General features: G+C 41.7%; 1 protein-coding gene across 1 annotated transcript in view; it reads right to left on the bottom strand.

Annotated features, from left to right (window-relative positions):
* si:ch211-1e14.1 (UPF0606 protein KIAA1549) overlaps positions 1 to 25,033 on the bottom strand; it is a 34,812-nt gene extending 9,779 nt beyond the window's left edge. The window contains exons 1-11 of the mRNA XM_055222234.1: positions 23,719 to 25,033; positions 22,627 to 22,715; positions 20,644 to 20,803; positions 20,428 to 20,558; positions 18,470 to 18,659; positions 16,991 to 17,050; positions 16,748 to 16,893; positions 11,562 to 11,739; positions 10,305 to 10,489; positions 6,977 to 7,135; positions 2,799 to 3,031 (exon numbers count right to left, since the gene is read on the bottom strand). Coding sequence (XP_055078209.1) covers positions 2,799 to 3,031; positions 6,977 to 7,135; positions 10,305 to 10,489; positions 11,562 to 11,739; positions 16,748 to 16,893; positions 16,991 to 17,050; positions 18,470 to 18,659; positions 20,428 to 20,558; positions 20,644 to 20,803; positions 22,627 to 22,715; positions 23,719 to 24,979 — 2,792 coding nt within the window. The 5' untranslated portion in view covers positions 24,980 to 25,033. The remainder of the gene's footprint in view (positions 1 to 2,798; positions 3,032 to 6,976; positions 7,136 to 10,304; positions 10,490 to 11,561; positions 11,740 to 16,747; positions 16,894 to 16,990; positions 17,051 to 18,469; positions 18,660 to 20,427; positions 20,559 to 20,643; positions 20,804 to 22,626; positions 22,716 to 23,718) is intronic.
* Between the last annotated feature and the right edge of the window lie 1,933 nt (positions 25,034 to 26,966).

Here is a 26,966-nt window from a genome sequence, read left to right as displayed (position 1 = left end):
TATTATAGAATAAATTTTTTATTTAAGTAAAAAAAAACATGTATTTATTTTTATTTTATTTATTTATTTTATTTTATTATAGAATTAATTTTTTATGTAAGTTAAAAAATATAACTCATTTCGGTGCGGTCTGTTACCATGGAGATATTATTCCATTGCTTATATGCTTAATGTTGCACAGTATGGCATTCACCTCATCTATGAAAAACATTTATTTACCGTAATTACGTGAGTATTAACGGCTCAAAATCCATTCGCTGACTTGATAAAGCAGTAACATCTCTGCAGAGACCAGCTGGAAATGTTACATACTGCATCTTTAACTGTAGGTACAGGTTTGGAAATGATACAATTTGCTGTTTCCAGATAAAACTGCGTAAAAAGAGACGCTGTGGTGAGTAATAAAGACAAACTGGCAGAGCACGTCAGCAAAGAGCCAGTCTCTAAAGTTCATTAATAAAACATGTAAGAATCTGTCAGGGGCTTTATGTCTGGGTGAGTGCCTCCTCCAGCTCTGCTCCAAATAAAAATGGAAGAAGAGGAGAAGAAATAAAAACAAATTGTCAACTGAGACTCATCGCGCTGCATTTATGGGTTTTAAACGAGAAATTATGGCCGTATAGAATGTATAGTGTTACCAGAACAGCAGCTCTTAGTGAAACACAACACGACGATGGTCTAGTACGACTTTAAATACATTTCTTAATGGACAAATACTGTAGTTCTAAGTGTGTACACAGATATTTCATAATGATGAGGTCGTATTATTACGTCTAGGGCCTTTTAAGTCCTTTCCAAAGTCCTCGTAATGAAGAATAAGATACATTTCTGATCGTTCAAGGCTACGTTTCTAAACAAAAGGATGAAAAAATAAAACACAGAACAACCTTCTAGCCTCAAAACTGTGTTGCTGAGTTTCACTAAAACTATAATTTGTGATAAAATATGTAATTTATCTGTGCATTTAAAAAAAAAAAAAAAAAAAAAAAAAAATATTCTAGGTTGAACATTTCTGTAAAAATTGGTGCAGTAAAACACAAAAAATAAATAAATAAAAATAAAATAAAATCAGGTTTTTGCCTCCATCGAAAAGTGTCAAACATAATTAAAAAACAAACAGAAACATGAGTAAAATGCATTTGTAAATATCTTTAAACCAGGCTCTTGTGTACTTTTTCACAAATGTAGATTCTGCCTCATGTTCCGCTTCACTCCAGTCTCCAGTTTCTCACGTCACGAACTCTGAAACATCCGATTTATAATCATGAAAACTTAGGACAACTTGCATAGAATTAAAAAAAAACTAAATATCACATTTTAAAAAATATTTAAAAGTCCTCAAAATGTCGCCTACAACAGAACAGGAAGTGAAAATCAATGAATATATTTTAGTTTATCCTTGTGCTCCACCCTTAGACTGTTTATATAAATGAACGTAGCTAACGTGCTGCCGCCGCGTTCAAACAGGAAGTGATCATGAGCGTGTTTCCAGCTCCATCGATTCTGGCCGTGTCTCAATTCGACGCTTGCACACTTTGAAGTACCGTTTAAAGTACCCGGCCGACGAAGTGTGCTCCTCCGTCGACCACAAAGGACGTGCTGAAATGGGACAGTCCGATGCCACGGAGCGAACGTCGACCTCTGTCTGTGCGTTTACGTTACGTCGCCCAACAACCGTGACGGCCGCTGACTAATGAGCTAAACGTGTAAAATGGACTCTGAGATAATTACAGTTTTACTTTTAATTATTTATTATTTAATTGAAGAAGAGTCAAGGCGTCATCGTCACAACCGTTTATTTCTGTTTAGATTGAATGAAGAAAATAATTAATGTTTCTCTTTGAATATCAACAGACAAATATAACGTTAAAGGTGATTTCATCCCAATTGTAGCGAGGATTAAGTGAGTGACGCGCGGTGCATGATGGGATACAGAAGAGCGCGGAGTCTGCTCGGGCGCACGCTTCGTTCACAGCCGATCTCCATGGAAACGCAGGAAACGCAGGGCACATTTGTCGACCGGATTCATCGGGTGCATGAAACAAGACAGGCCTCTTTGCGCTGGAAGTGACGTAAGTGTCCTTCAAAGTGTCCTTCAAATGCAGCCGACGAATGGAGACACGGCAACTGGCTCCAATTCACTTTCTATTGAAACACTGTGTCCTCTCTCTGTCTCTGCTGCTTCAGACTCATCATTTTGGTCTTAAATGTTCGTATTAACCTGCTCTATGTGATCCAGGGGGTTCATTTTTTTTTTTTTAATTAAATTTTGAGTTGTTGTTTTTTTTGTTATTTTTATTTATTTATTGTTTATTTTGAGGGTTTTTTGTTTGTTGGTTTTGTTGTTTGTTTTATTTTTTAGGTATTTTGAGGTTTGTTTGTTTTTTTGTATTTTTTGTCATTTTTATTTATTTATTTATTTATTTTTTGTTTATTTTGAGTTTTTTGTTTTGTTTATTTATTTATTTATTTTTTTAAAGCTATTTTGAGGGTTTTTTTTGTTCTTTTTTTTAGTTATTTTCAGTTTTTTTTTTTTAACTTATTTTGAGTTTGGGTTTTTTAAATTTATTTTTATTTATTGTTTATTTTGAGGTTGTTTTTTTTGTTTGTTTTTTTTTTTAGGTATTTTGAGTTGTTTTTTTTATATTTTGAGTTTATTTTTTGTTTTGTAACCTGCTGCTTCAGACTCATTTCGCTCTTAAATGTTCGTATTAACCCTCTACATGATCCTGGGGTTTTATTTCTGGACGCTGTGGTGACATCGCTTCCTCCACGTCTTTACTCTTCTTTGTTCTCACCTCTCTCGTCTCCGGCTGGCGTGCGAGGCTTTGGTGGAGGAGCCTTTGGTGGAGGAGCCTTTGGAAGCAGGAGTGGGTATTTCCCCGTTCTCTGATGGAGTCAAACCCTCTTTAACGGAGGCGGGGAGGGGCGGAGGTCCGGACGGCTCCTGGATCACCATGACATCATCCTTGTTCTGCTGCCCGAGATGCAGTTTGGCGAAGTCGAAGCCTTTGACGCTGGGAGTCTGCAGCTAAAGACGCAGAGAAAAAAAGAAAAAGAACGTTACTACGGCGTGACATTTGAATGAGCCGCCACACGGAGACGAACGCCAGGAGAATCAGGCCAGAGAAGCGAGTGAGATATTAATGAAATGCACAGAGAAAATGAGGAGAGGAAGTCAGGAAGCTGTTGGTTTTTTCCTTTGAGCCGGAGGGGGATGGACGTGTCCTCTGGGACGTCCTGACAGAGTAAACACGAGACGTCAGATCTCACTCTACGAGCCAGAAGTGAGTCTCAGCCGCAGACACGACTTCTGCAACCAGGAAAAAACAAAAAACTAAAGGATCACGCGCTTAAAATACGATCAGTGATGAGGAAAGTACACGGAGTAAAGGAATGTATTTAAGTATCTGTGCTTTACTTAAGTACATTTCACAGTGTGTACTTTTAACTTTTACTTCAGTACATTTGAGAGGAGTATCTGTACTTTCTGCTCCACTACGTTTGTTCTTGTTTTCACGTTTCATCTGATTTGAGGGGTTATTTTTATCATGTTCCACTAAAGTTTTCAGGTTTAAGCTTCGACTTTGAGCAAAACAAAAATAAAAACAAAAATAAAAACAAAAATAAAAACACAAAATTCACAAGAAAAATGAAGAAACTGATCCGTGTTGTTTCTGTTGAACAAAATGCGTCTTATTTTTTAATCAAAATCACCAAATTTACACTTTAAAAAATGAACAACACGTGTGAAATACTTTGATTTTTTTACTCTTAAAGTTTTTAAACACGTACTTTAATACTTTTACTTGAGTAGATTTTCTCATTTGATACTTTTGCTTTTATTGAGTAACTTTTTTACGTTTGTATCTGTAATTTTAAGTTACAAAACTGAGAACTTCATCCATTTTATTATATTTTTACTACAGAAACTAAACAAACAAAAGGACTTTTTGAGAGAAAAGACATTTTTAAATCTATAAATAAACTCTGTGTGGAGTTTGTGTGTTCTGTCTGTGTCTGTGTGGAGTTTGTGTGTTCTGTCTGTGTGGAGTTTGTGTGTTCTGTCTGTGTGGAGTTTGTGTGTTCTGTCTGTGTGGAGTTTGTGTGTTCTGTCTGTGTGGAGTTTGTGTGTTCTGTCTGTGTCTGTGTGGAGTTTGTGTGTTCTGTCAGTGTCTGTGTGGAGTTTGCGTGTTCTGTCTGTGTCTGTGTGGAGTTTGTGTGTTCTGTCTGTGTCTGTGTGGAGTTTGTGTGTTCTGTCAGTGTCTGTGTGGAGTTTGCGTGTTCTGTCTGTGTCTGTGTGGAGTTTGCGTGTTCTGTCTGTGTCTGTGTGGAGTTTGCGTGTTCTGTCTGTGTCTGTGTGGAGTTTGCGTGTTCTGTCTGTGTCTGTGTGGAGTTTGTGTGTTCTGTCTGTGTGGAGTTTGCGTGTTCTGTCTGTGTCTGTGTGGAGTTTGTGTGTTCTGCCTGTGTGGAGTTTGTGTGTTCTGTCTGTGCGGAGTTTGTGTGTTCTGTCTACAGGGACTTCTGTGTTGTATGTATGATAACTTCTTAAAGGTACATTACGTAACTTTTCAGGTGGAGCGTGATACCGCCAGGCCAATGTACAGGTAAGATCTGTGGAGAGGCGACTCCGCTCACACGTGCTTTTCAAGGTACAAAAACTTTCGTAATTAACTTTATAATTATACTGTACCTGTAGATATATTTAATGCTACAGTGTGGAGCATTTTAGGCAAAGCAATAACATCTCCATGGAGACAAGCAGGTCATACCAACAGGCCGAGTTACAGGTGAGTTCTGTGGAGAGGCGACTCCGCTCACACGTGTTTTTCAAGGTATTTCTGAGCAGCAAAAACATCAGTAATAATTCAATAAAAACGCTGCTCTAACTGTAGAAACGTTTAAAGCTACAGCAAAACACGTCGCCATGGAGACAAGCCGGTAGTATATCCTTCACCAGAATGTCACGCAGTGCACCTTTAAGTAATAACATCGACGGCGTATTTACAGCAGGACTGGGTCACACGGGAACCACAAATTTACTTTACACTATTACTACTCCAGACAAAAACACACAAACGTCCAGCTCCTTCTACTGTGTAAATCACACACACACACACACACACACACACACACACACACGCTACCACAAACACGGGCGGGTTTCTATGGCAACAGCACAATATACCTCCGTCTGAGCTCTTCCGCCTTGAGCCCAAACGTGAGTCGTCTCTGTTTTCTTTGCCTTTGCCTCGTGTTTGTGTTTGTTTGTTTCCAGGGGCTCGTCCTCGGTTTTACTCGCGCTCTCATTTCCACCAGCTGTGTCATCATCCTCCTCCTCCTCCTCCACCTCCACCTCCTCCTCTTCTTCTTCTTCGTCATATTCTTCCTCCTCTTCCTCGTCTTCTGTCCGTTGTTTGCTCTTAAAGGGAGTTACGGGGGTCTAAGTGACACAGAATTAGCGTAAAACTTGAGCTAAAGTCATTTATGTGGAGCCTCGTTTCACTTTTACTTCGTCTAAATCATTTTATTTTTTCAAATTTAACTCCTGATCTGGTGTAAAGGAGGAAGGAAACAAAGTACAAGTAAAAGTACTGCACTAAAGTAGAATCTTAAGTACATTTTACAGTGTGTACTTTTTACTTTAACTTCAGTACATTTGAGAGCAGTATCTGTACTTGAACAGGACTGAAAAGTAAAAGTACTTTTCATCTGATTTGAGGAGTTATTTTTATGTTCGTGGAAACATCCTGAATAAAGTTTAAGAGTTTGAGCTTCGACTTTGAGCAAAACAAAAATAAAAACACAAAAATTCAGAAGAAAAATGAAGAAACTGATTCATGTTTTTTCTGTTGAACAAAATACGTCTCATTTTGAATCAGTATCTCGACATTTACACTTTAAAAAATGAACAACACTGCAAGAAATACTTTTACTTTTTACTCTTAATGTACATTTTAAACGGGTACTTAAATACTTTTACTTAAGCAGATTTACTCATGTGATACTTTTACTTTTGCTTGAGTTTTTACCTCTGTATTTGTACTTTTACTTAAGTAACAAAACTGAGTACTTCATCCACCACTGGACAGAAATACGACTAAACAAAACCAGCTCCAATCAGCAGAGTGTTTGTTTGACGCTGTTTTTTTAATAGTCTGTTTATATAAATGGACAAATCTAACGCACGAGCCGCCGTGTTTCAAACAGGAAGTGATCATGTGTGCACTTCCTGCTCCATCGACTCTGGCTCCAATTCACTTTACATTGAATCTTCAGACTCATTTTGGTCTTAAATGTTCGTATTAACCCTCTACAGTCCCTCACTGTTTCAGCGTATGAATATGCATTGTGTCGTGCGTCCTGATTGGCTGTTGGACTGTAGACCATTGTGTCGTGCGTCCTGATTGGCTGTTGGACTGTAGACCATTGTGTCGTGCGTCCTGATTGGCTGTTGGACTGTAGACCATTGTGTCGTGCGTCCTGATTGGCTGTTGGACTGTAGACCATTGTCCATCAGTCTCCTCCGTGCCGTGTCTCCTGTCCAGTACAGAATGTGTTCAGACAAATTTACATAAACGTTGGATCTCAGTGTGACTCTGAAGTGCTGTACGTTTGCAATTTGTTTTCTCCCCGACAAAACCCACAATGTCGATGAAACGTTCTGCACCGACAAAGACGCCTACGAAGGTTTGAACTTTGAGAGAGTTTAAACGAGAGAGAAATGTGAGAAAATGTTAACGCCTGTGTGAGAAAAGTGTATAAAGTGTGTGGTGAGGGGTTTTACACACAAAAACAGAGAGAATAATGTAAAAAATAAAGCTATTGCGGGTTATTTTTAGACCGTGACCTCTGAGATAAACCAGGGACCACTGTACATGATCCTCGGGTTTTTATTTCATTTCACTACTTCTACTTCCAACATCTACCACTAGGGGATACTCACGCCTACCACACACTACTCTACGTCCTATACCTTCCCCCCTTCAGCACTCTTCTTCTCCTCCTCCTCCTCCTCCTCCTCTTCGCTCTCTTCCTCCTCAGACTCGCGCTCGTCTTCCTCACTAAACTCTCCTTCCTCTGAGTCCGAGGGCTGCGTTTTGCGGAGCAGAGACGTCGTTGATTCACTGATGGACTGAGGGAAGAGCAGCGGTGTTACATGACGGATGATTGTGTTAAAAGGAAAGAGCCGCGGTCATGTGATCCACCGCGTTAAAGAGGAAGTACGGGACATTTGGGCGCACGGACGAGGAAGGAGAGAATGTTACAGAAGAGAAGAGAGAATGAGAAACACAGAAAAAACATAGAACCTCACCTCAATCTGACACGCGTCTTGTTGCTGTAGGAGTAAAGTACTGCACTTAAGTCGAATATTTATGTATCCGTGCTTTACTTTAGTACATTTTACAGTGTGTACTTTTTACTTTTACTTGAGTACATTTGAGAGAAGTATCTGTACTTTCTACTCCACTACATTTGTGATTTGAGGGGTTATTTTTCCCATAAAAAAGTAAAAAGTTTAAGATTCAACTTTGAGCAAAATAAAAAAATAAAAACACAAAATTCATGAGAAAAATAAGAAACTGATTTGTGTCGTTTCTGTTGAACAAAATACGTCTCATTTTGAATCAATATCTCGACATTTACACTTTAACAATGAACAACACTGTGTGAAATACTTTTACTTTTTACTCTTAAAGTACATTTACTTTAATACTTTTACTTAAAGTGCACATACGTTCTCTGATCTGTTCTAACGTCGTTTCCTCGTCACAAACAGACCTGGAGTTGTGTTGTTTTGTTTCATTCTCACATGTTTAACACACAAACCTGCAGATTTAGACTGAGTTCTTTTCTCAAACTGAAAGAAAACACTCTGTTCCACCTTGTGATGTCATCTTGTGGCGATACAGGAAGTGCTCCACTGTGTTTTTAAACTTTAAACACCTTCATTTCTAGAATCATTTGGATCATTTCAGTCCTGGAATCAAAGCGAATCTCGACTGAACTAAAGGTAAAAAACGTAGCTATTAACCTGAAAACTACCACTTGATGACATCACAAGGTGGAACGTCACATTTTGAGCTTTGTAGATGTGACAGACGAATAATAAAATGTGACTCAAACATGTGAGAATGAAACAAAACACAACTCCTGGTCTGTTTTTTATGCACTAAAAACATTAGAACATAGATTAAAGAGTCCATTTTGTGTAATATTGGACCTTTAAGTCGATTTTTTCACTTAACCCTCTGTATCAGTACTTTTACTTAAGTAACAAAATGGAGTACTTCATCCACTACTGTATAACACACAGTAAGCCCCAGAAAACATCACTAGTTCTGTTTAAAAGTTTTTATCGAGGCTAAAACATCGTTCATTGTGATGTTTTTCTTTTTTTGTGGTTATTTTTATTGTAACTCACTCGTCTGTTTTCGATATTGGACCGATACCGATGTCTGGAGGGAAAAAAAACACTTCGATTTCACCTTCGATTCGCTCCGTTACATGAACCAGGCTCGTTTTAAACCCACGTCGTCTTTTTTACTCTGATACAAAGACGGATTAAGAGCTAACGATGTGGCTAACGATGTGGCTAACTTTAGCTCGTCTGTGGCACTGATGTATCTGCGCCGATTAGAGATTCATTTAGAGACGTTTTCAAACTCAGGTTTCAGGTTTTAAAGCCGCACTATGGAAATTTTCTGGTGGAGGGTCTGAGTTTTCCACAAAGACGTCACTGCTCTGTCAGAATGTTCTGCAGTGTGGCTTTAAACCTATTTTCCTCATATTCATTAAGTTGAATCATTATTGTTTTTATTGCTGAAAAATTGTGAGTGAGTTCGCTCGCCTCTCCACAAATCTAACCTGTAATTTGACTCGACGTCTGTGAGGACGCACCGATATGATACTGGTATTGGATATCGGTTGTTGGCTCATGCTAGCTAGTTTGTGACTGTAATGCTATGTTACAATTAGAACAAAGAGAACAATAGTGCTAGCCTGGATGCTAACAGTTGTGAAATCGCTCATTAGGGGTTTGAATGACTCTGGACAGTGTGACTCAGGCACAGAGCAGACGAAACCAAGACCGAGAGCGAAACGACAAACACAAACTGTAAACAAACCGGTGTGTTAGCTTCAGATCTACTGTATTTTCTGGACTATAAGTGTGAGTTTGTTGAGTTTGTCGGGTGTGACTTCTCCTCAGATGTGACTTATATGTGAAATGATTCAAATCTATAATGTCACATGTTGGTTCTTGTCACAGTGACAGTCGTGCGAGGGGCTCTAGACTTGGACCAGTATCTACTCCTCCTGAACCACTCAACATTTAAAATATCAACATTACACTCATTTAAAAGACAAACACTCAACAAAAATGACACTAAAACAAAATGGTTTCTCTTGTTTTTTCTGCTTTATTTATGTGATTAACTGTTAATATCTTACGTTAACAAACCAGACACGTGTTCAGTTCTGTCTGTGCTTCATGGAGCTGAATAAATATAAATGTGTTACGTTAGCGTGATGTACTGATATTCAGCCTGTTGGTCCACATTTTATTATTATTATTACAACTTGATTTAAAGAGAAAATGTCTGTTCTTGGTCACTACTTCCTGTTAGCGTCACTACTTCCTGTCCAATTTTGTCTCTATGTTTTAGCTGAATCTCCCAACAATAATACTGTTAATAGATACTGTTGTTCTCTATTTTATTATTAATATTACAACTTGATTTAAAGAGAAAATGTCTGTTCTTTGTCTCGGATTTTGTTAAATAAATTTCCCTCAAAAATGTGACTTATATATGTTTTTTTCTTCATTATTCTGCACTTTTCGGGTGGAGCGACTTATACTCCAGAGCGACGTATAGTCCGAGTACTTTTACTGAGTACTTTTAAATGTGTAAACGTGGAGTGTGATGTTTTTAAATGAAAGAATGAGAGAATTCATGAGTTTGACTGTAAATAACTAGATACTTAAATGTATTTTTTGAGACTTATATATGTTTTTTCTTCATTATTATGCACTTTTTTGCTGGTGCGACTTATACTCCAGAGCGACTTATAGTCCAGAAAACACAGTAGTTAGCGCCTCCTTCAGACAGATATAAGTCAGTGTCCAGCAGTCACCTGACCACAACTGAAGAAGCTGATTGGACGATAGTTTAGACCCGTTTTTTCTGGTCGTGTTACGATAAAACTCAGATTAAAGTCTAATGCAGCCGCAGACGGAGCGGTGCCTACAGTTAGCGTGTCACACCTCGGGGGGACGTCTCAGTTCTAAAAGTGCGTCTCACCTTCTGCCTCTGCTGCATGGACGTCATGGCGTCGGGCTGAAACTCCAGCTTGTCCGTGCGGCACAGTTTCCAGTAGAGGATGGAGATGATGACGATGACGACGAGCAGCGGAATCACGACGCCCACGATGATCCACAAGTTTGTGTTTACGTTTTCAGACGGAGACGACGCCACTTTCTCCACCGCTGCAACGAGACGAGAGCGTGTACGATTATAAGAACACACAAACACACACAAACTGAAAACACTGTGTTCCACCTTGTGATGTCATCATGTGGTGATACAGGAAGTGCTCCACTGTGTTTTTAAACTCCACACACCTTCATTTTTAGAATCATTTGGATCATTTCAGTCCTGGAGTTGTCTCTTATCTCGACTGAACTAAAGGTAAAAGGAGGAGTTAATGTGAAAACTACCACTTGATGACATCACAAGGTGGAACAGAAAGAGATAGAGATGGAGGGAGGGAGAGAAAGAGAGGCAGAGAGAAGGAGAGAAAGAGAGGGGGGGAAGAGAGAGAAGGAGAGAGAGAGGAGAGAGAGAGAAGGAGAGAGTGGTGGAGGGAGACATGGAGAGGGAGGGAGGGAGGGAGGGAATGAGAAGGAGAGGGAGGGAGAGCGAAATACAGGGAGAGAGAGAGAGAGAGAGAGAGGGGGGGAGAAAGATGGAGAGAGAGAGAGAGAAAGAGGGAGAGAAAGAGAGAGGAGAGAGGGAAAGAGAGGAGGAGAAAAAGAGAGGGAGGGAGAGAGAGAGGAGACAGAGAGAAGAGGAGAAAGAGAGAGGAAGAGAAAGAACGAGAGGAGAAGAGGAGAGAGAGAGAGAGAGGGACAGATCATTTTGAGCTTTGGAGATGTTTTGTTTAATCTTCATTGTTCGTTCGTCTGTTTAATGTCATTTTGTTTTGTTTTGTCAATAAAGTTCATACAAACTCAGACGCATCACTTCCTGTTTGTCAGACCAGGACAAACACTGGTCTGTTTTTGGCAACAGTTTTCACTCCAGGTCATGATGACTTGATTAGTTTCAATTATGTCTCATTTTGTCCCTGAGGTCAGAGCGAGAGCAGAGACTCCGCCCCCTAGAGGGCGCTCATTAGACCGACAGATTTTATTTAGACTTAATGAGGAAGACGCTACAGAAAAGTCAACAAGTCAAATAATTATAAAACTCTGTCCTCTCTCTGTCTCTGCTGCTTCAGACTCATTTTGGTCTTAAATGTTGACTCACTAAAGTGAGTCAACATTTAAAGTGACTCACGTTGGGCCAGAATCCCCTGGACACGATATCCCAGGACGATGGCGGCTCGTTGTACGTCCAGGCTGTTCAGGAGTCCGGCCGTTTCCGCCGCAGGTAAACGCTCTCCATCAGGACCCTCCACAAAATACACAATCTCCAACGGGTGATCCTCGCCCGCCAGACGCCCGGCGCTCACGACCTGGAACAGACGAAGAGACAAACGAGAGTCTGAGTCTGAGGTTTAGAGACAAATTAACACTGATGATGTTTCACACACAGACCTGGAGTTGTGTTTAGTTTCATTCACACGTTTAACACACAAACCTGCAGATTGAGGCGGAGTTCTTCTCTCAAACAGAAAGAAAACACTCTGTTCCACCTTGTGATGTCATCATGTGGTGATACAGGAAGTGCTCCACTGTGTTTTTAAACTCCACACACCTTCATTTATAGAATCATTTGGATCATTTCTGTCCTGGAATAACTGAAAAATCTCGACTGAACTAAAGGTAAAAGGAAGAGTTAACTTGAAAACTACCACTTGATGACATCACAAGGTGGAACAGAGAGAGAGAGAGAGACACTGAGAGAGAAAGAGAGAGGGAAAGAGAAGGAGAAAGAGATAGAGATGAAGGGAGGGAGAGAAAGAGAGAAGGAGATAGGGAGAGAGAGAGGAGAGAGTGGGGGACGGAGAGAGAGAGAAGGAGGTAGGGAGGGAGTGAGGGAGAGAGATAGAGAGATGGAGGGAGGGAGAGAAAGGGAGAAGAAGATAGGGAGAGAGACAAAACAAAAGGGGGAGAGAGAAGGAGAGAGTGCGGGAGGGAGAGCTGGAGAGAGAGGAGAGAGTGGGGAAGGGAGAGATGGAGAGAGAGGAGAGAGTGGGGAAGGGAGAGATGGAGAGAGAGAGAAGGAGGGAGGGTGATAGAGGGAGGGAAGGAGAGAGAGAGAGCAAGAGGGGGAAAGAGAGACAGAGAGGGAGAGAGAGAGAAGGAGAAAGGAAGGGAAAAAGAGAAAGAGAGAAGGAAAGGAGGGAGAGAGAGGGAGAAAATCATTTGGATAATTTCACCCCTCGCATTGTCTCGACTGAACTAAAGGTAAAGAGGAGCGGCTCACGTAAAAACTACCACTTGATGACATCACAAGGTGGAACAGAGCATTTTGAGCTTTATAGAATAATAAAGTGTGACTCAAACCACTTCAGGTCTGGTTTTGAGTCAGTAAAATCATCACCACGCGTCTAAAACCTCACAAGAGTCAGTTTTGCGTAACATGGACCTTTTACATATTGATTATCTGTTTATAGACGTTTTCTTATTGATGACATTCCTCGCTCCTGTGGCGTGACCGCTCTGCACCCGCCCCCCTCCGCCGCTTTAGGGCCCGTCTAACGCTTTGTACAGTGATTGTCCGGCGCTGGATGGCCGCGGGCGCTCTCCGGTCTGCCGTCTGCATTAGGACAGAGTCTGGACTAACGCAGAAAAAATATGTGGACAGACTCAGTGATCCAGGCCTAATCCAGTCCAGACTCGGTTTATTAGAGTGGAAAGAAGCCAGCGCCAATGTGCGATTGGACGACCTCGATTCAACCCCTTTTATCTCTGGGCAGGATCACGCGACACAATAGAGTTTTGTTCTGTCAGATATATGGATTTGTACGTGAGCGAGGAACAAAACGGTTTAACGGAGTCGCAGTTTATTAAAGAAAAGTACGTGAAAAGTGACAAGTGTCTTTCAAACACGAGCCGGAGCGAAAAGAACAAAAAATCTATAGTATTTCAACAGTAAATGACACCGGAATATTCCATAAAACCAGATTCATTATGTTTTAAAGCAGTCCTAGTGTGCTTGTGTCTCTATGGTTCTCATCTCTGTTATAATTTACACGTTTTAAATCACAATATTCATCTAAAACGACTTCATAAAAGAAGCAACAGAAACGGTGATTCAGGGTGAGAAAACTGAAGTGTCCAATAGGAGCTGACGTCGCCGTAAATGTGATCAGAAGAAAGAGGCGTGTAGCTGTAGCGCCCCCTATGGACAGATGCACGTCGCACTAGAGCAGAGCGTTTTTAAAAATTTGTACCAAAATGACGACGCGACGCTGCAGAATCCTACGAGTATCAACGATTAAGAAAATAAAACTGGAGAAGGAAGAGCGGACGTCACAGTGGGCGTGTCACAGTGGGCGTGTCACAGTGGGCGTGTCACAGTCATGAGAGAGGAGACGAGAGACAAGAGAGGAAACAAGGAGACGAGAACGAAGAAACGAGAGGAAACGAGGAGACAAGAGAGGAGACGAGGAGACAAGAGAGGAGACGAGAACGAGGAGACGAGACGAGGAGAGAGAGGAAACGAGGAGACGAGAGAGGAGACGAGAACGAAGAGGTGGGTGTGTACGTCACAGCGGGCGTGTCACAGTGGGCGTGTCACAGGGGGCGTGTCACAGGTTAATCATGATCCATTTACTTCCGTCTTAAGAATATCGTCTCTTTCTGTTCGACCTTTCCTCCCTCGGACTCGTTCGTTTTCCTCAGTTTTTTCATAATCACTAAAATGATCATGTTTTCTTCGTCCCCACTTTAAAAACACTTTTAAACTATAATGGAACAATATGTTTTTTTTACATTTCAAAAGCTCTTCTCACTGAGTGTTTTACTGAGGCGTGACTCACCATTTAAAAGGACCAGGAAGAAGAAGACGAGGAGGAAGAAGAGTAGGAGGAGGAAGAAGAAAAAGAAGAGGAAGGAGCCCACTGTGACGTCCGCTCTTCCTTCTCCAGTTTTATTTTCTTAATCGTTGATACTCGTAGGATTCTGCAGCGTCGCGTCGGTATTTTGGTACAAATTTTTAAAAACGCTCTGCTCTAGTGCGACGTGCATCTGTCCACAGGGGGCGCTGCAGCGACACGCCTCTTTATTGTGACGACGTTTACGGCGACGTCAGCTCCACTGGACTCTTTTCTAACACAGACGTCAGTGGATTAGTTTCTTTTATTAAGTGGAGTTAGATGAATATTGTGATTTAAATGTGTAAATTATAACATGTCTAATTTAGTGTTAAATCCTTATATTTATTTAAAAAACACTACACAAACTAGACCCTAATAACTGGAGCTGAGGGCGACGGAGCGGCTCTGTGGAGTGACGAGGTCGTTGAGTACCAGGCTCTGTACGACCAGGAGGAGGGAGAAAAGCCGCTGATGAGGCTGTGGTTTTGGAGTGGCTCGCCCCCGGGTGAAGGGGATGTGGTTGTCATGGAGACGGGCCCCTGTCCCGTCCCCTTGGAGACGAGCAGAGCAGGTGTCGGGTCTGTGCAGAGGCTACAGGATGATTAGTAAAGAAGGAGCGGCGAGAAACACGGCGGCGACAAAGAAACGGAATGAACGCTCAGTGGTGAAAGAGGACAGAATGTGTATCAAGGATTTACTACTACTACTACTACTACTACTACTACTACTACTACTACTACTACTACTACTACTACTACTACTACTACTACTACTACTACTACTACTACTACTACTACTACTACTACTACTACTACTACTACTACTACTACTCCTGCTGTTACTCCTACTACTCCTACTACTCCTACTACTCCTACTACTCCTACTACTCCTACTACTCCTACTCCTACTCCTACTACTACTACTGTTACTCCTACTCCTACTGCTACTATTACTACGACTAGTACGACTACTACTACAATACCTGTATACATTCATTCAGTCATATAAAGGTGTTTGTCTTAATCCAAATTATAAAAACAGTTTTGTGGTGTTTTTTTTTTTTTTTTTCAGCGACTGCAGGAGGAGGGAGTGGGTTTTCTTGCGTTTCGGTGGTACTTTGTGGTGGAACAACACATTTTGGATTTTCTAGGCCATAATACACATATTTTCTCTACACGGTCCTGGTGTCCACATATGAGGTCATTAAACTGAAGAGTAAAACACATTATATTTAGATTAAACATGGACTTATACATCTGCACCTGCTGCTCTTCACATGAGACACTTCGTTCCAAGAGGCACAATTGTTGCTTGTTGTTTCTAATTGTTTTTACTCAGGACAAACGTTGCTGTGTTCAGTCACTTCGTAAATAGTTTTTACAAATCATTATTCAAATGTTCCATCCAATTGATTAAAACGTAGACTGAATGTCCTCATATGTGGACATAATTTTTCTCATAATGTAAAAGGATAACTCTTTGTTTTTACACTCAGAGAAATTTATAAAGTATGTGCCAAGCAAGAGCTCAGGTCTGAGGAGGTTAAAGACTGAGAGGATCTGACAGGCAGGGGGCGCTGTTCCATAGTCTGGGCACTGGCACAGAAAAAGCTCTGTCTCTGTTATTATAATCAGTCTATTTTTATTTTTATACTCTGCATTTACGATTACTATTCATTGTAAGTTTAATTTGAAGCTCAACAAAACTTCTGAAGCTCCACAGGGTTTTTCTCCACTGACTCTGTTCTCTTGGCTGTGGTTTCGGGGGTTTATAGGGACAGCGCAAATCTCGTTCATTAATTCAACGCTAACGAGGCATTTGGCAACTTTAAAGGTCTGATTTTACACAAAACTGACTCTTGTAGCTTTAATCCAGGTTCTAATGATGTTTCCTCCTCAAAAACAGACCTGGAGTTGTGTTGTGTTTCATTCTCACATGTTTGAGTCACACTTTATTATTAGTCTGTCACATCTCCAAAGCTCAAAACGCTCTGTTCCACCTTGTGATGTCATCAAGTGGTAGTTTTTTTTCAAGTTAACAGCTTCTTTTACCTTTAGTTCAGTCGAGATTCGCATTGATTCCAGGACTGAAATGATCCAAATGATTCTAGAAATGAAGGTGTGTGGAGTTTAAAAACACAGTGGAGCACTTCCTGTATCACCACATGATGACATCACAAGGTGGAACAGAGTGTTTTCAGTTTGAGAGAAGAACTCAGCCTAAATCTGCAGCGTTTGTGTGTTAAATAAAAAAACACAACTCCAGGTCTGTGTGTGACGAGGAAACGACATTAAAACAGATGAGAAACACAGCGTAACTCCAGCGTTTACCTGAACTACATTAAAATTCTTCACTTTGACATTTGTGGCACTGGGCAGAATCACATTACGTCTTTATTTGACCCAGATTTCCTTGAGTTGACCTCATCCTTAATAACTACAAGTGCAAAACATGATAAAGTTCCAGATTAATCTCGTACCTGGACGCTGCTGTTTCCTACAGTCGTGGCCCGTTTGACCCGGCGCACGGAACCCATCGCCTCCCCGAGTAACATGGCAACGCGGCGCTCCATGTTCGGCTGGAAGGTCTTTTCATTCACTTTTTCATCCATCACACCTAAAAGGACTAAACAGAACGAACACCCAACATCATTTCCACTGAAAGATTCACTGAAAGATTACAAAAAGTCTGCCAAAAATATGAACCGTGCAAATAAACGAACCTGTTTTGACCCAGGACGAGCGCAGCAGGCGGCTCGTGTTCAGCTCTGGGTAATGGAACGCTGCGGAAAAAGTGAAATAATGTTTGAAAATGTTTATGAACAAAGAAAAAGTGAGGCCACGATAACAGACTCTGAAGCACGATGAAAATAAAAGATAATACTGAAAATACGGCTGTGCCAAAAATCAAGAGACTGATCATTCAGAATGGATAGATTTGGATTGATAATACAGGATCGATAGTTCTGGATCGATAGTTCAGGATCGATAGTTCAGGATCGACAGTTCTGGATCGATAGTTCAGGATCGATAGTTCGGGATCGATAGTTCGGGATCGTGCTGGGGGAACTCCACATGTATGTCTAAGGCAGAATGTTCAACAGTTACCGTGGCAACACAATGCACACATTAACAAGCACTGACAAAACTGTTTGAAAATAAACTGTTTTAAATAAATGAGGAGTTTGGAGTCAGCTGATCAAAGGGTGTGAGGTGGAGGAGGAGGTCAGGGGGAGGTCAGGGGTCAGGGGGAGGTCAGGGGGAGGTCAGGGGGTCAGGAGGAGGGAGGGACTTGGACACAGCGGTGAGGAGCTTGAATTGGATGCACTGGGGGATGGGGAGACAGTGAAGATCTATGAGGAGAAGGGTGGTGTGTTCATGAGTGAGGAGGAGGTGTGAGGGAGGAGGAGCTATGACTGAGGAGGAGCTGTGAGTGAGGAGGTGTTAGGGAGGAGGAGCTGTGAGTGAGGAGGTGTTAGGGAGGAGGAGCTGTGAGTGAGGAGGTGTGAGGGAGGAGGAGCTGTAAGTGAGGAGGGAGTGTGAGTGAGGAGGGAGTGTGAGTGAGGAGGAGGTGTGACTCAGGAGGAGCTGTGACTGAGGAGGAGCTGTGAGTGAGGTGAGGAGGTGCGGGTGGGTGAGGGCGAGGTGAGGAGGTGCGGTTGACTGGAGGAGGTGCGGGCGGGAGAGGGCGAGGTGAGGAGGTGCGGGTGGGTGAGGTGAGGAGGTGCGGGTGGGTGAGGGCGAGGTGAGGAGGTGCGGGTGGGTGAGGGCGAGGTGAGGAGGTGCGGGCGGGTGAGAGCGGGGAGAGGAGGTGTGGGCGGGTGAGGGCGAGGTGAGGAGGTGCGAGTGACTGGAGGAGGTGCGGGCGGGTGAGGTGAGGAGGTGCGGGTGGGTGAGGGCGAGGTGAGGAGGTGCGGGTGGGTGAGGGCGGGGTGAGGAGGTGCGGGCGAGTGAGGGCGAGGTGAGGAGGTGCGGGTGGGTGGGGGCGAGGTGAGGAGGTGCGGGTGGGTGGGGGCGAGGTGAGGAGGTGCGGGCGGGCGAGGTGAGGAGGTGCGGGGGGGTGAGGGCGAGGTGAGGAGGTGAGGGCGGGTGAGGGCGAGGTGAGGAGGTGAGGGCGGGTGAGGGGGGGTGAGGGCGAGGTGAGGAGGTGAGGTGGGTGAGGAGGTGCGGGTGGGTGAGGTGAGGAGGTGCGGGTGACTCACGTTCGGCGATCTGCAGAACGGGGAAGCCCATGTAGTAGCTGAACTCGACCATCGTGAGCTTCAGGAGAGTGTCGCTGACCTCTGACCCCGTCACGTGACCTCTGGCACCGCGCACCGTAAACACGACGTCCACGGGCCGCCTCACGAGCTCAGCCTGAGGTTTGGGAGGGGAGTTTGTGATGTTTACAATCTGAAAACAAAAAAGAATGAACAGAGATTAGCACAAATGGATTATGTACAAAGTAGAGCCCTGTTTATTCTGCTAATCTCAGTTTAATCCTGTAGAAAGAACAACGAGGTAAAACAGAGAGTTTAAAAAGACTTTAACCTCCTGAGACCCGGTGTCCTCATCTGTGGACAACACATTTTGGGTTGTTTAGGCCACAGTGCAAATTTTTAGAAGAACAGCAACAAGATTATGTTCAATTTTGAATATTTATAAGAGTTTAGAATATTTATTTATTTATTTTTATTTTTTTTATTTGATTTTATTTTTTATTGTATTTAAATTTATTTTTATTTTTATTTTATTTTACTTTCATTTATTTTAATTTTATTTTTGTATTTTTGTATTTTATTTTATATTTTTGTATTTTTATTATTTTCTTTTTTATTGTATTTTAATTTATTTACTTAATTAATTTATTTATTTATTTTTATTTTATTTAATTTTTATTTAAAGGCATATATCTTCCTGCTCCTGTCAGCAGCACAAATGAGACACATTGTTCCTAGAGGCACAATTGTTTCTAATTTTGTTTTTTACAATATGTGTGTTCAACTAATAGTTTTTGCAAATAAAGTCCTGCAAGAGCTCAGGTCTCAGGAGGTTAAAGTCACAAAACAACTCATCAAAACATAAATAATCATCATGAAATTAACATTAAAAGAGAAAAGTGCAGAATAAACCCCTTTCAGTCACAGCAGATAAACAGAGTCCTGGTTTAGTTCTGGTTTCTAAATAAGATTATTCTAAAAGTTCACCTGACAAATTATGAATAAGATTTTCACATGTACAAAACGTTTCTTACTGACACCTCACAAAGTTTAATTTTGCCATTTTTCATGAAGGAGTTTGAGGGAAAAACTTGGCAAACACTTTTGTTTATGTTTAATATAATGATGTGATAGTGGGAAAGACATTTATAGAACGCACCAACTTTTTTAGCTCAATAATGTGAAAGGTGAGCACTGGGCTAATGTCACGATTAAAAAATAAAAAATAAAAATAATAAAAAACACAGAAACCTGTAAGTCTTTCACAAGTCTGTTCTATAGTTATTGCTCACTTTAGTTCTCAAACTGGTCAATGGTCACATTTATTATAAATCTTGTTTCTCTAAATGTTTTATGTCAAGAGCAGGATTCGAACCACAAACCTTCGTATCAGTGGTTGAAAACTCTACCAACTGAGCCACTGTCTCCCACAGCTTTAACACCTCCAGATACAAACATTATCTTACTATTCCTTTCCCCAACATGGAAAGCAAAGGAGGATCTTTTTTTTTTTTTCACGCTCAAACTTGCCCTAAAAAAGCTGAAGGGGTTCCCCATGTATGTCTATGGCAGAATGTTGAGCAGTTACCGTGGCGACACAACGCACACATTAACAAGCACTGACAAAACAGTTTGAAATAGTCTGAAAACTCCAGAAAAAATAAATAAATGGATTTAAACAGCACATTTTGAGGAGCTCGTGATCAATCTTTATGATGAGCGACTAACTGAAAAACTGCTGGCTAATGCTAATGCTAATGCTAATGCTAATGCTAATGCTAGCTTGTGACTGTGATGTTATCTGAGAGCGATTCGTTTAACAAAAATCAGCTCATCTGTTGTAGTTCCGGCTCTTCCGGTTCTTTCTCGTCACATTGCGTAAAAAACAAAGCTCATTCAGACAGAGTAGTGCTTCCGGTTAGCATGGTTAGCATCACACCCCCATAGACGGGTTCGCTCACATGCACGGTGAAGTTGGTTGACATTTTCGACCTCCGACGGACCTCCGCGTAGGCCCTGGTCAAACCTCTCTCGACGTTCTCGCTGAAGTTGCAGAACCTGATGTCGACGTGACTCGGGACAAACTGAAGAACTAAACGAGAAACAAGAAAACATCAGGGTCAAACGGTTCGGAAGTTTAAGTTTAAAAAAAAAGTCTTCATAAACGTGCGGCGTACCTGTGTGCACTTGGTACTTATAGTCGGGTAAGGCCCAGCTGGGGGAGATGGACAAGAAGCGGCGTCCTGACCTCTGCAGGGCGTTGATGACGGAGATGGACGTGTACACGACTGGACCGGACGCCACGCGGAACACGAACTTTGGAGGCACCGAGACGACCTGGAGAAATAAAACAAATGTATAAAGACAATCGATCGCCTTAAAGCTGGAGTTAGACGTCTCCATGGAGATGTTATTATATTCCACAATACGGCATTAAAGTTCAAATATCACGCTGTTTTTCTGATCTGTTCTAACGTCGGTTCCTTGTTACACACAGACCTGGAGTTGTGTTTTTTTGTTTGCTTCATTCTCACATGTTTAACGCACAAACCTGCAGATTTAGGCTGAGTTCTTCTCTCAAACTGAAAACGCTCCGTTCCACCTTGTGATGTCATCATGTGGTGATACAGGAAGTGCTCCACTGTGTTTTTAAACTCCACACATCTTTATTTCTAGAATCATTCGGATCGTTTCAGCCGATATTTGCTGGACTAAAAGGTAAAAGGTAGACGTTAACTTGAAAACTACCACTTGATGACATCACAAGGTGGAACAGAGCATTTTGAGCTTTATAGAATAATAAAGTGTGACTCAAACGTGTGTGAATGAAGCAAAAAAACAACTCCAGGTCTGTTTTTGAGCACGTAACAGCATTATAACATGTATTAAAGCTACAAGAGTCCATTAAAATTGGCGTTTCATGGAGATCATGTGTTTTATTTTCTTACGTGTTCAGTTTCCAGGTTCTCACCAAAAACATCATGAGAAAGAGAAACTAAAGATACAGCTGCTCCCAGTTTGTGCTTGGTCTGGCGTTTATCTTTATAATTACATAAACAGTCTGTGATGTTCTCGTGTCAGATCAACCCTGACGCTCAAGTCGCTTCCTCTGATTTCGTATCTTAAACTTCTGTCGACAACAAACCTGAAAGACTCAAAAGTGCATTATGTAGCTTTTCTGGAAACTCCTGTCTCCATAGCGACGTTATTGCTCTTTGGAGACGCCTTTATTGCACTAAATTGAAAATTGCTTTTTGTTTCATTCGCACATGTTTGAGTAACAGTCTGTCTGCTCCGTTCCACCTTGTGATGTCATCGTGTGGTGATACAGGAAGTGCTCCGCTGTGTTTTTAAACTCCACACACCTTCGTTTCTAGAATCACAAGGTGGAACAGAGTGTTTTTTTTTTTTCCATTTGAGAGAAGAACTCAGTCTAAATCTGCAGGTTTGTGTGTTAAACATGTGAGAATGAGACAAAAAAAACACAACTCCAGGTCTGTTTGTGACGAGGAAATGACATTAGACCTTTTAAAATGCCTTTTTATAAAATTTACCATGAATTAAGATAAAATTATTGAGTGTTACCCAAAATAAGTCCTTTCGTTGCCTTAAAAAATGGACTAAAACTACTCAAATGTGTAATTCAAATGTGTCGAGTGGAGAAAAAGAGTTAAAGAGACAGTTTTTGTGAGGAAAACAGCAGTGCTAGCCCGTATGCTAATAGCCAGTATGCTAATAGACAGTATGCTAATAGCCAATATGCTAATAGTTTGCAAAATATGACTCATTAGACCGAGCCAACAAACAGAATCTGTAAACAACTGTAAACTGTTAGCGTCAGTGTCGTTAGCGCCCCCTTCAGACAGATATAAGAAGTGTCCAGCAGGAATCTGACCCGAACTGAAGAAACCGCTTGGATTTTTTCACTCATAAAACTTTTTTGTCCACATAATTTAATATTTGGGCGACTGAGTGATTCCACACAGTCGGAACTAATGAGAAAAACTGTTGTAGCTGTAAAATATTCTAGCAGCAGAAGTAATTTTATGACGAGTCTTTATTTTTTCATTTTTAAGACGGTTGTTAAATATGATTGTGTCGTTTAAATCACATGTATTAATCGTACTGTCCAGCGCTTCTCTTATAACTTTATAACTTACCTGTATCTCCACTGATTTGTTAAACTCGGCCTTCAGGATGTCTCGGACCTGAGATTTGGCGTATCCAATGGTCGCTCCGAAGGGAAAACCTAAAATCAGAAATAAATGGCATTACAAATGTCATAGTGTTTATGGTATTAGTATTCATGACAGGACTACTGCAGTATCGTGTACTTTTTCTTTGCGCCACTAGGAAATTTTGGAGTTATTTTCTGGCTGCATGATAAGAATTAAGACATAAAAGGTTGAATTACCGTATTTTCTGGACTATAAGTGTCACTTTGTCCACAGTTTGTCGGGGGTGTGACTTATACTCAGACGCGACTTATATGTGAAATTATTCAAATATACTTGTACAACTATTTACTACTACTTTTCTCTTGTTTTTTCTGCTTTATTTATGTGATTAACTGTTAATATCTTACGTTAACAAACCAGACACGTGTTCAGTTCTGTCTGTGCTTCATGGAGCTGAATAAATATAAATGTGTTACGTTAGCGTGATGTACTGATATTCAGCCTGTTGGTCCACATTTTATTATTATTATTACAACTTGATTTAAAGAGAAAATGTCTGTTCTGTGTCTCGGATTTTGTAAAATAAAGTTTCCCAAAAAAATGCGACTTATATATGTTTTTTTTTCCATTATTCTGCACTTTTCGGGTGGTGCGACTTATACTCCAGAGCGACGTATAGTCCGAGTACTTTTACTGAGTACTTTTAAATGTGTAAATGTGGAGTGTGATGTTTTTAAATGAAAGAATGAGAGAATGCATGAGTTTGACTGTAAATAACTAGATTCTTAAATGTATTTTTTGAGACTTATATATGTTTTTTTCTTCATTATTCTGCATGTTTTGTCTGGTGCGACTTATACTCCAGAGCGACGTGTAGTCTGGAAAATACGGTAATAACATCTATGACTCATTAGATACAAACTAAGCACTGGTGTTTAGTGACAAAACTATAGATTTAGAACAGTTTTTATGTTTTAAATCTGCTCTTGGGGTTTTATCAGTGGCATAAATTGGTGTCGAGTCAGGTCTACGTCGTGGGCCACCGCCTTCATTTACCCCATCACTTCCTCTTACCTATTTTCACCAAGTACTCCGGTCTGCTGATGTCGCAGAGGTACTGTTTGGGGGGCTGGGTTGTAGCCACAGGTCGAATGGGGTGAGTGACGCTGACGTCGTTGGACATTTCGGTTGCTGTGGTCACTTTCGGGGTGGTTTGACGCGGAGTGATGCTGACAGTCGGTTCAGTCGTTGTAGCTCCTGTGTCTGCCTCGCTGCTTTCTGGTAACAAGGTCATCGTGGCGGGGATGTCGCTTCCATCTTCGGTCGACCCCTGATCCCACACTGTTAGCGGGGTTTCCGTGGCGGCCGTGTTTACGTTTGAAACCGGGATAGTAGCGTTGTCTGTCGGAGTGTTTTGCGATGTCGTAAAGTGCGTTGAGGTGTCGTAAACATCAGTCGGAAGAGACGAGAACGCTACAGTCGACGTCAAAACTGGTGTTGATTGCACGCCAGTTTCCGGGAAAGGTTCGGTGACAAACCAGTGCACGTCCGTTAGCGAGGAGTACGGGATAACGTCATTCGTAACCGACGCTGTTGCATTACTAAACAAGCTGCTTTCCGCGTTTGTACTTGCCGTGATTTCACTCGCCCACGTTGACGGAAAATTGGTCACCGTTTTCGATGGTTCAAGAGCGTTTTCAGAAGCGTTTACAGGCGTCATAGTCGTCTCAAAGCTAGACTCCGCCCCTGACAAATCGCTCGACGATTCCTCTTTGGTCAAATTATCCAAACTAACCGTTGGCGTAATTTCTGACACAGCGACCACAGTTACGTTACCTCGTTGCTCTGCGCCGCTGTTTGAATTCTCCTGTTGCGTTGTGTAATACTCTAAGCTGTTCATATCGGGCAGGAGGACGTCGGTCGGCTCGATGGTGAAATGATCCGACCAGTCCAAGTTCGCGGACTCTGCTACGTCGGCGTGCGAGGGCATAGCTGGCGTAGGCTCGATTGTGAAGTGAGGCGAGGCAAAATGCGCCGTCGTAAGGCTTGGCAAGCTTGAAAAATGCTGCAGTGACGTCAGAGATACGCCCACTCTTGTCGGGAAGGACGTATCGTAGCTTTCCGTGTCCTCGTCCATATCGAACATTTCCGTCGGCACCTTCGTAACCAAAGGATAGTCGCTTCCGTCCGATCCCAAAAACGACATCGTCTCCAAGTAATCTCCCGATCCCCAGTCTATGTCCATCGTATCCGTGGGGAATATTTCATCCGGCGGCGTTTCGGTGGGTTCGTACATCGGTGACGTTAGGTGCGGGCTAAGGCTAGGAGCTAACATGTGCGGCGTGTACGGTGAAAAGCTACGGGTTAAGTGGGAGTTACGGGAACTAAAAACATTAGGGTAAGGGAAGGCCGGCGGATCCGCTTGGTAGTCGCTAAGAGCCACTTTAGACGGCTCCAGGGAATGATCAGGAAATGAGCTCAGAGTCGCTACGTTCTGCTGCGACGGCACGTATTTTGGCGTCGAGTTTGACCACGAAGGCCGAGACGTTAAGAGATGGTCAACGGGCTGATGAGTTATTTCCGGTTTTGAATTAGAAGGTAGTTTGCGTTTTGTGGTGGCTGACTCTGGAGCGAGGGATGTAGTTTCGTCTCGATGCGTGACGTCTTTAGTCCGAGGGTCAAGGGTCGGAGGCGGAGTTGACGATCTCCTTTGTGAACTTCCAGATGTGGTAAAATGTGACGTCTGTGAGGCGGACGGCAGTGACCCTGTTGTTTTATTTTTCATGAAGCTGGTGGTGGGATCCAACGGAGGCTTATCTGGAAAGACAGAACAAATGTATAGAATTTATAGTTTGTTGACGAGTAGAACTTTATATACGCCAAGAAAAAACATCTGCGCATTTTTACTCTTCAGACGTCAACAGTTTAAAGGTCATATCTTACATAAAATGGACTCTTCTGAGTGTTAATCCATGTTCTAACGGTGTTTCCTCCTCAAAAACAGACCTGGAGTTGTGTTTTGTTTCATTCACACACGTTTCACCTTTAATTCAGCAAATATTGGCTGAAATTATCAAAATGCTTCTACAAATGAAGGTGTGTGGAGTTTAAAAACACGGCGGAGCACTTCCTGTATCACCACATGATGACATCACAAGGTGGAACAGAGCGTTTTCAGTCTGAGAGAAGAACTATGCAACAAAACACAACTCTAGATCGGTTTGTGACGAGGAAACAACATTAAAAATTTTCTGCCACCAACTTTTCTCCATGGAGACGTTATTGCATTGCCTGGAATGTTCCACAGTACAGCATTAAACGTATTTATCATTCATTTATTTAGTGTGTCATTATTGCTAAACTACCTTAAAAACATTATTTCTGCGAGTGAGACTGCCTCTCCACAGATCTGACCTATAAATTGTCCTGCTTGTATAATGGACATCCGTCAGTCTAAAGACAAACTGTGGGACATTGCAGGCAAAGCAATAATATCTCCATGGAAACGAGTAGCTGATCCTTCACCTGAAAAGTTGCGTAGTGCATTTTTAACAGTTTGTGGCAACAGCTTTTTTAATGATTTTTGTGTTTTCATGATAATAAGTTGCGCACAATCGCACGCTAGCTAGCTCACTGTGTCTGAACGCTAACAGTCACCTTTAATACATCAGAAAACATTAAATAAAGAGGATATTAAAAGTGTAATTCATTAAAATAAAGATGACCCAAATATTTTTACATGTAGAATACTTCAGTTTGTGTTTTAATATTTATTACGCCTCAAAATTAGCATTAGCGTTAGCATTGAGGCACATGTCTCTTTCTAAACGTAGAAGTGTCTCTAGTGACGTATTCATTTTATTCATGTTGTGTTTAACATGTTATTAGTGACCTCCACCTGCAGCTCCCTGTCCACTGTCTGACCCCCTAACCTCTGACCTCTGACCCCTAACTCACCTGCAGCTCCCTGTCCACTGTCTGACCCCCTAACCTCTAACCTCTGACCTCTGACCCCTTGACCTCTGACTAGGCCTGGGACAATATTGAAATTTCGTGTGACGATTATCACGGCCAAAATAATTACGATAAACGATTACGTCACGATACTTAATGAAGTCGCTGACAGTTTTAAAATGTTATGGATATGAATCATCATCATTTTAATATTATGAATAAGTTCCATGTTTAAACACCTGGTATAATGATGCACTTTGTTATTATTATTGAACATTCTTATTACTGAAATTTGGGACAATAAGCCTCACATGGGCCCCTCTAATACAAATTAATCGGAAGAGGCTCCAATTCTGGCCCTCTGTCCC

This window comes from Periophthalmus magnuspinnatus, chromosome 6, assembly GCF_009829125.3.
Source record: "Periophthalmus magnuspinnatus isolate fPerMag1 chromosome 6, fPerMag1.2.pri, whole genome shotgun sequence".
NCBI classification, from domain to species: domain Eukaryota; kingdom Metazoa; phylum Chordata; class Actinopteri; order Gobiiformes; family Gobiidae; genus Periophthalmus; species Periophthalmus magnuspinnatus.
Note: the sequence above shows the minus strand (reverse complement) of the source record. Positions and strands in the feature narration are given on the sequence as shown.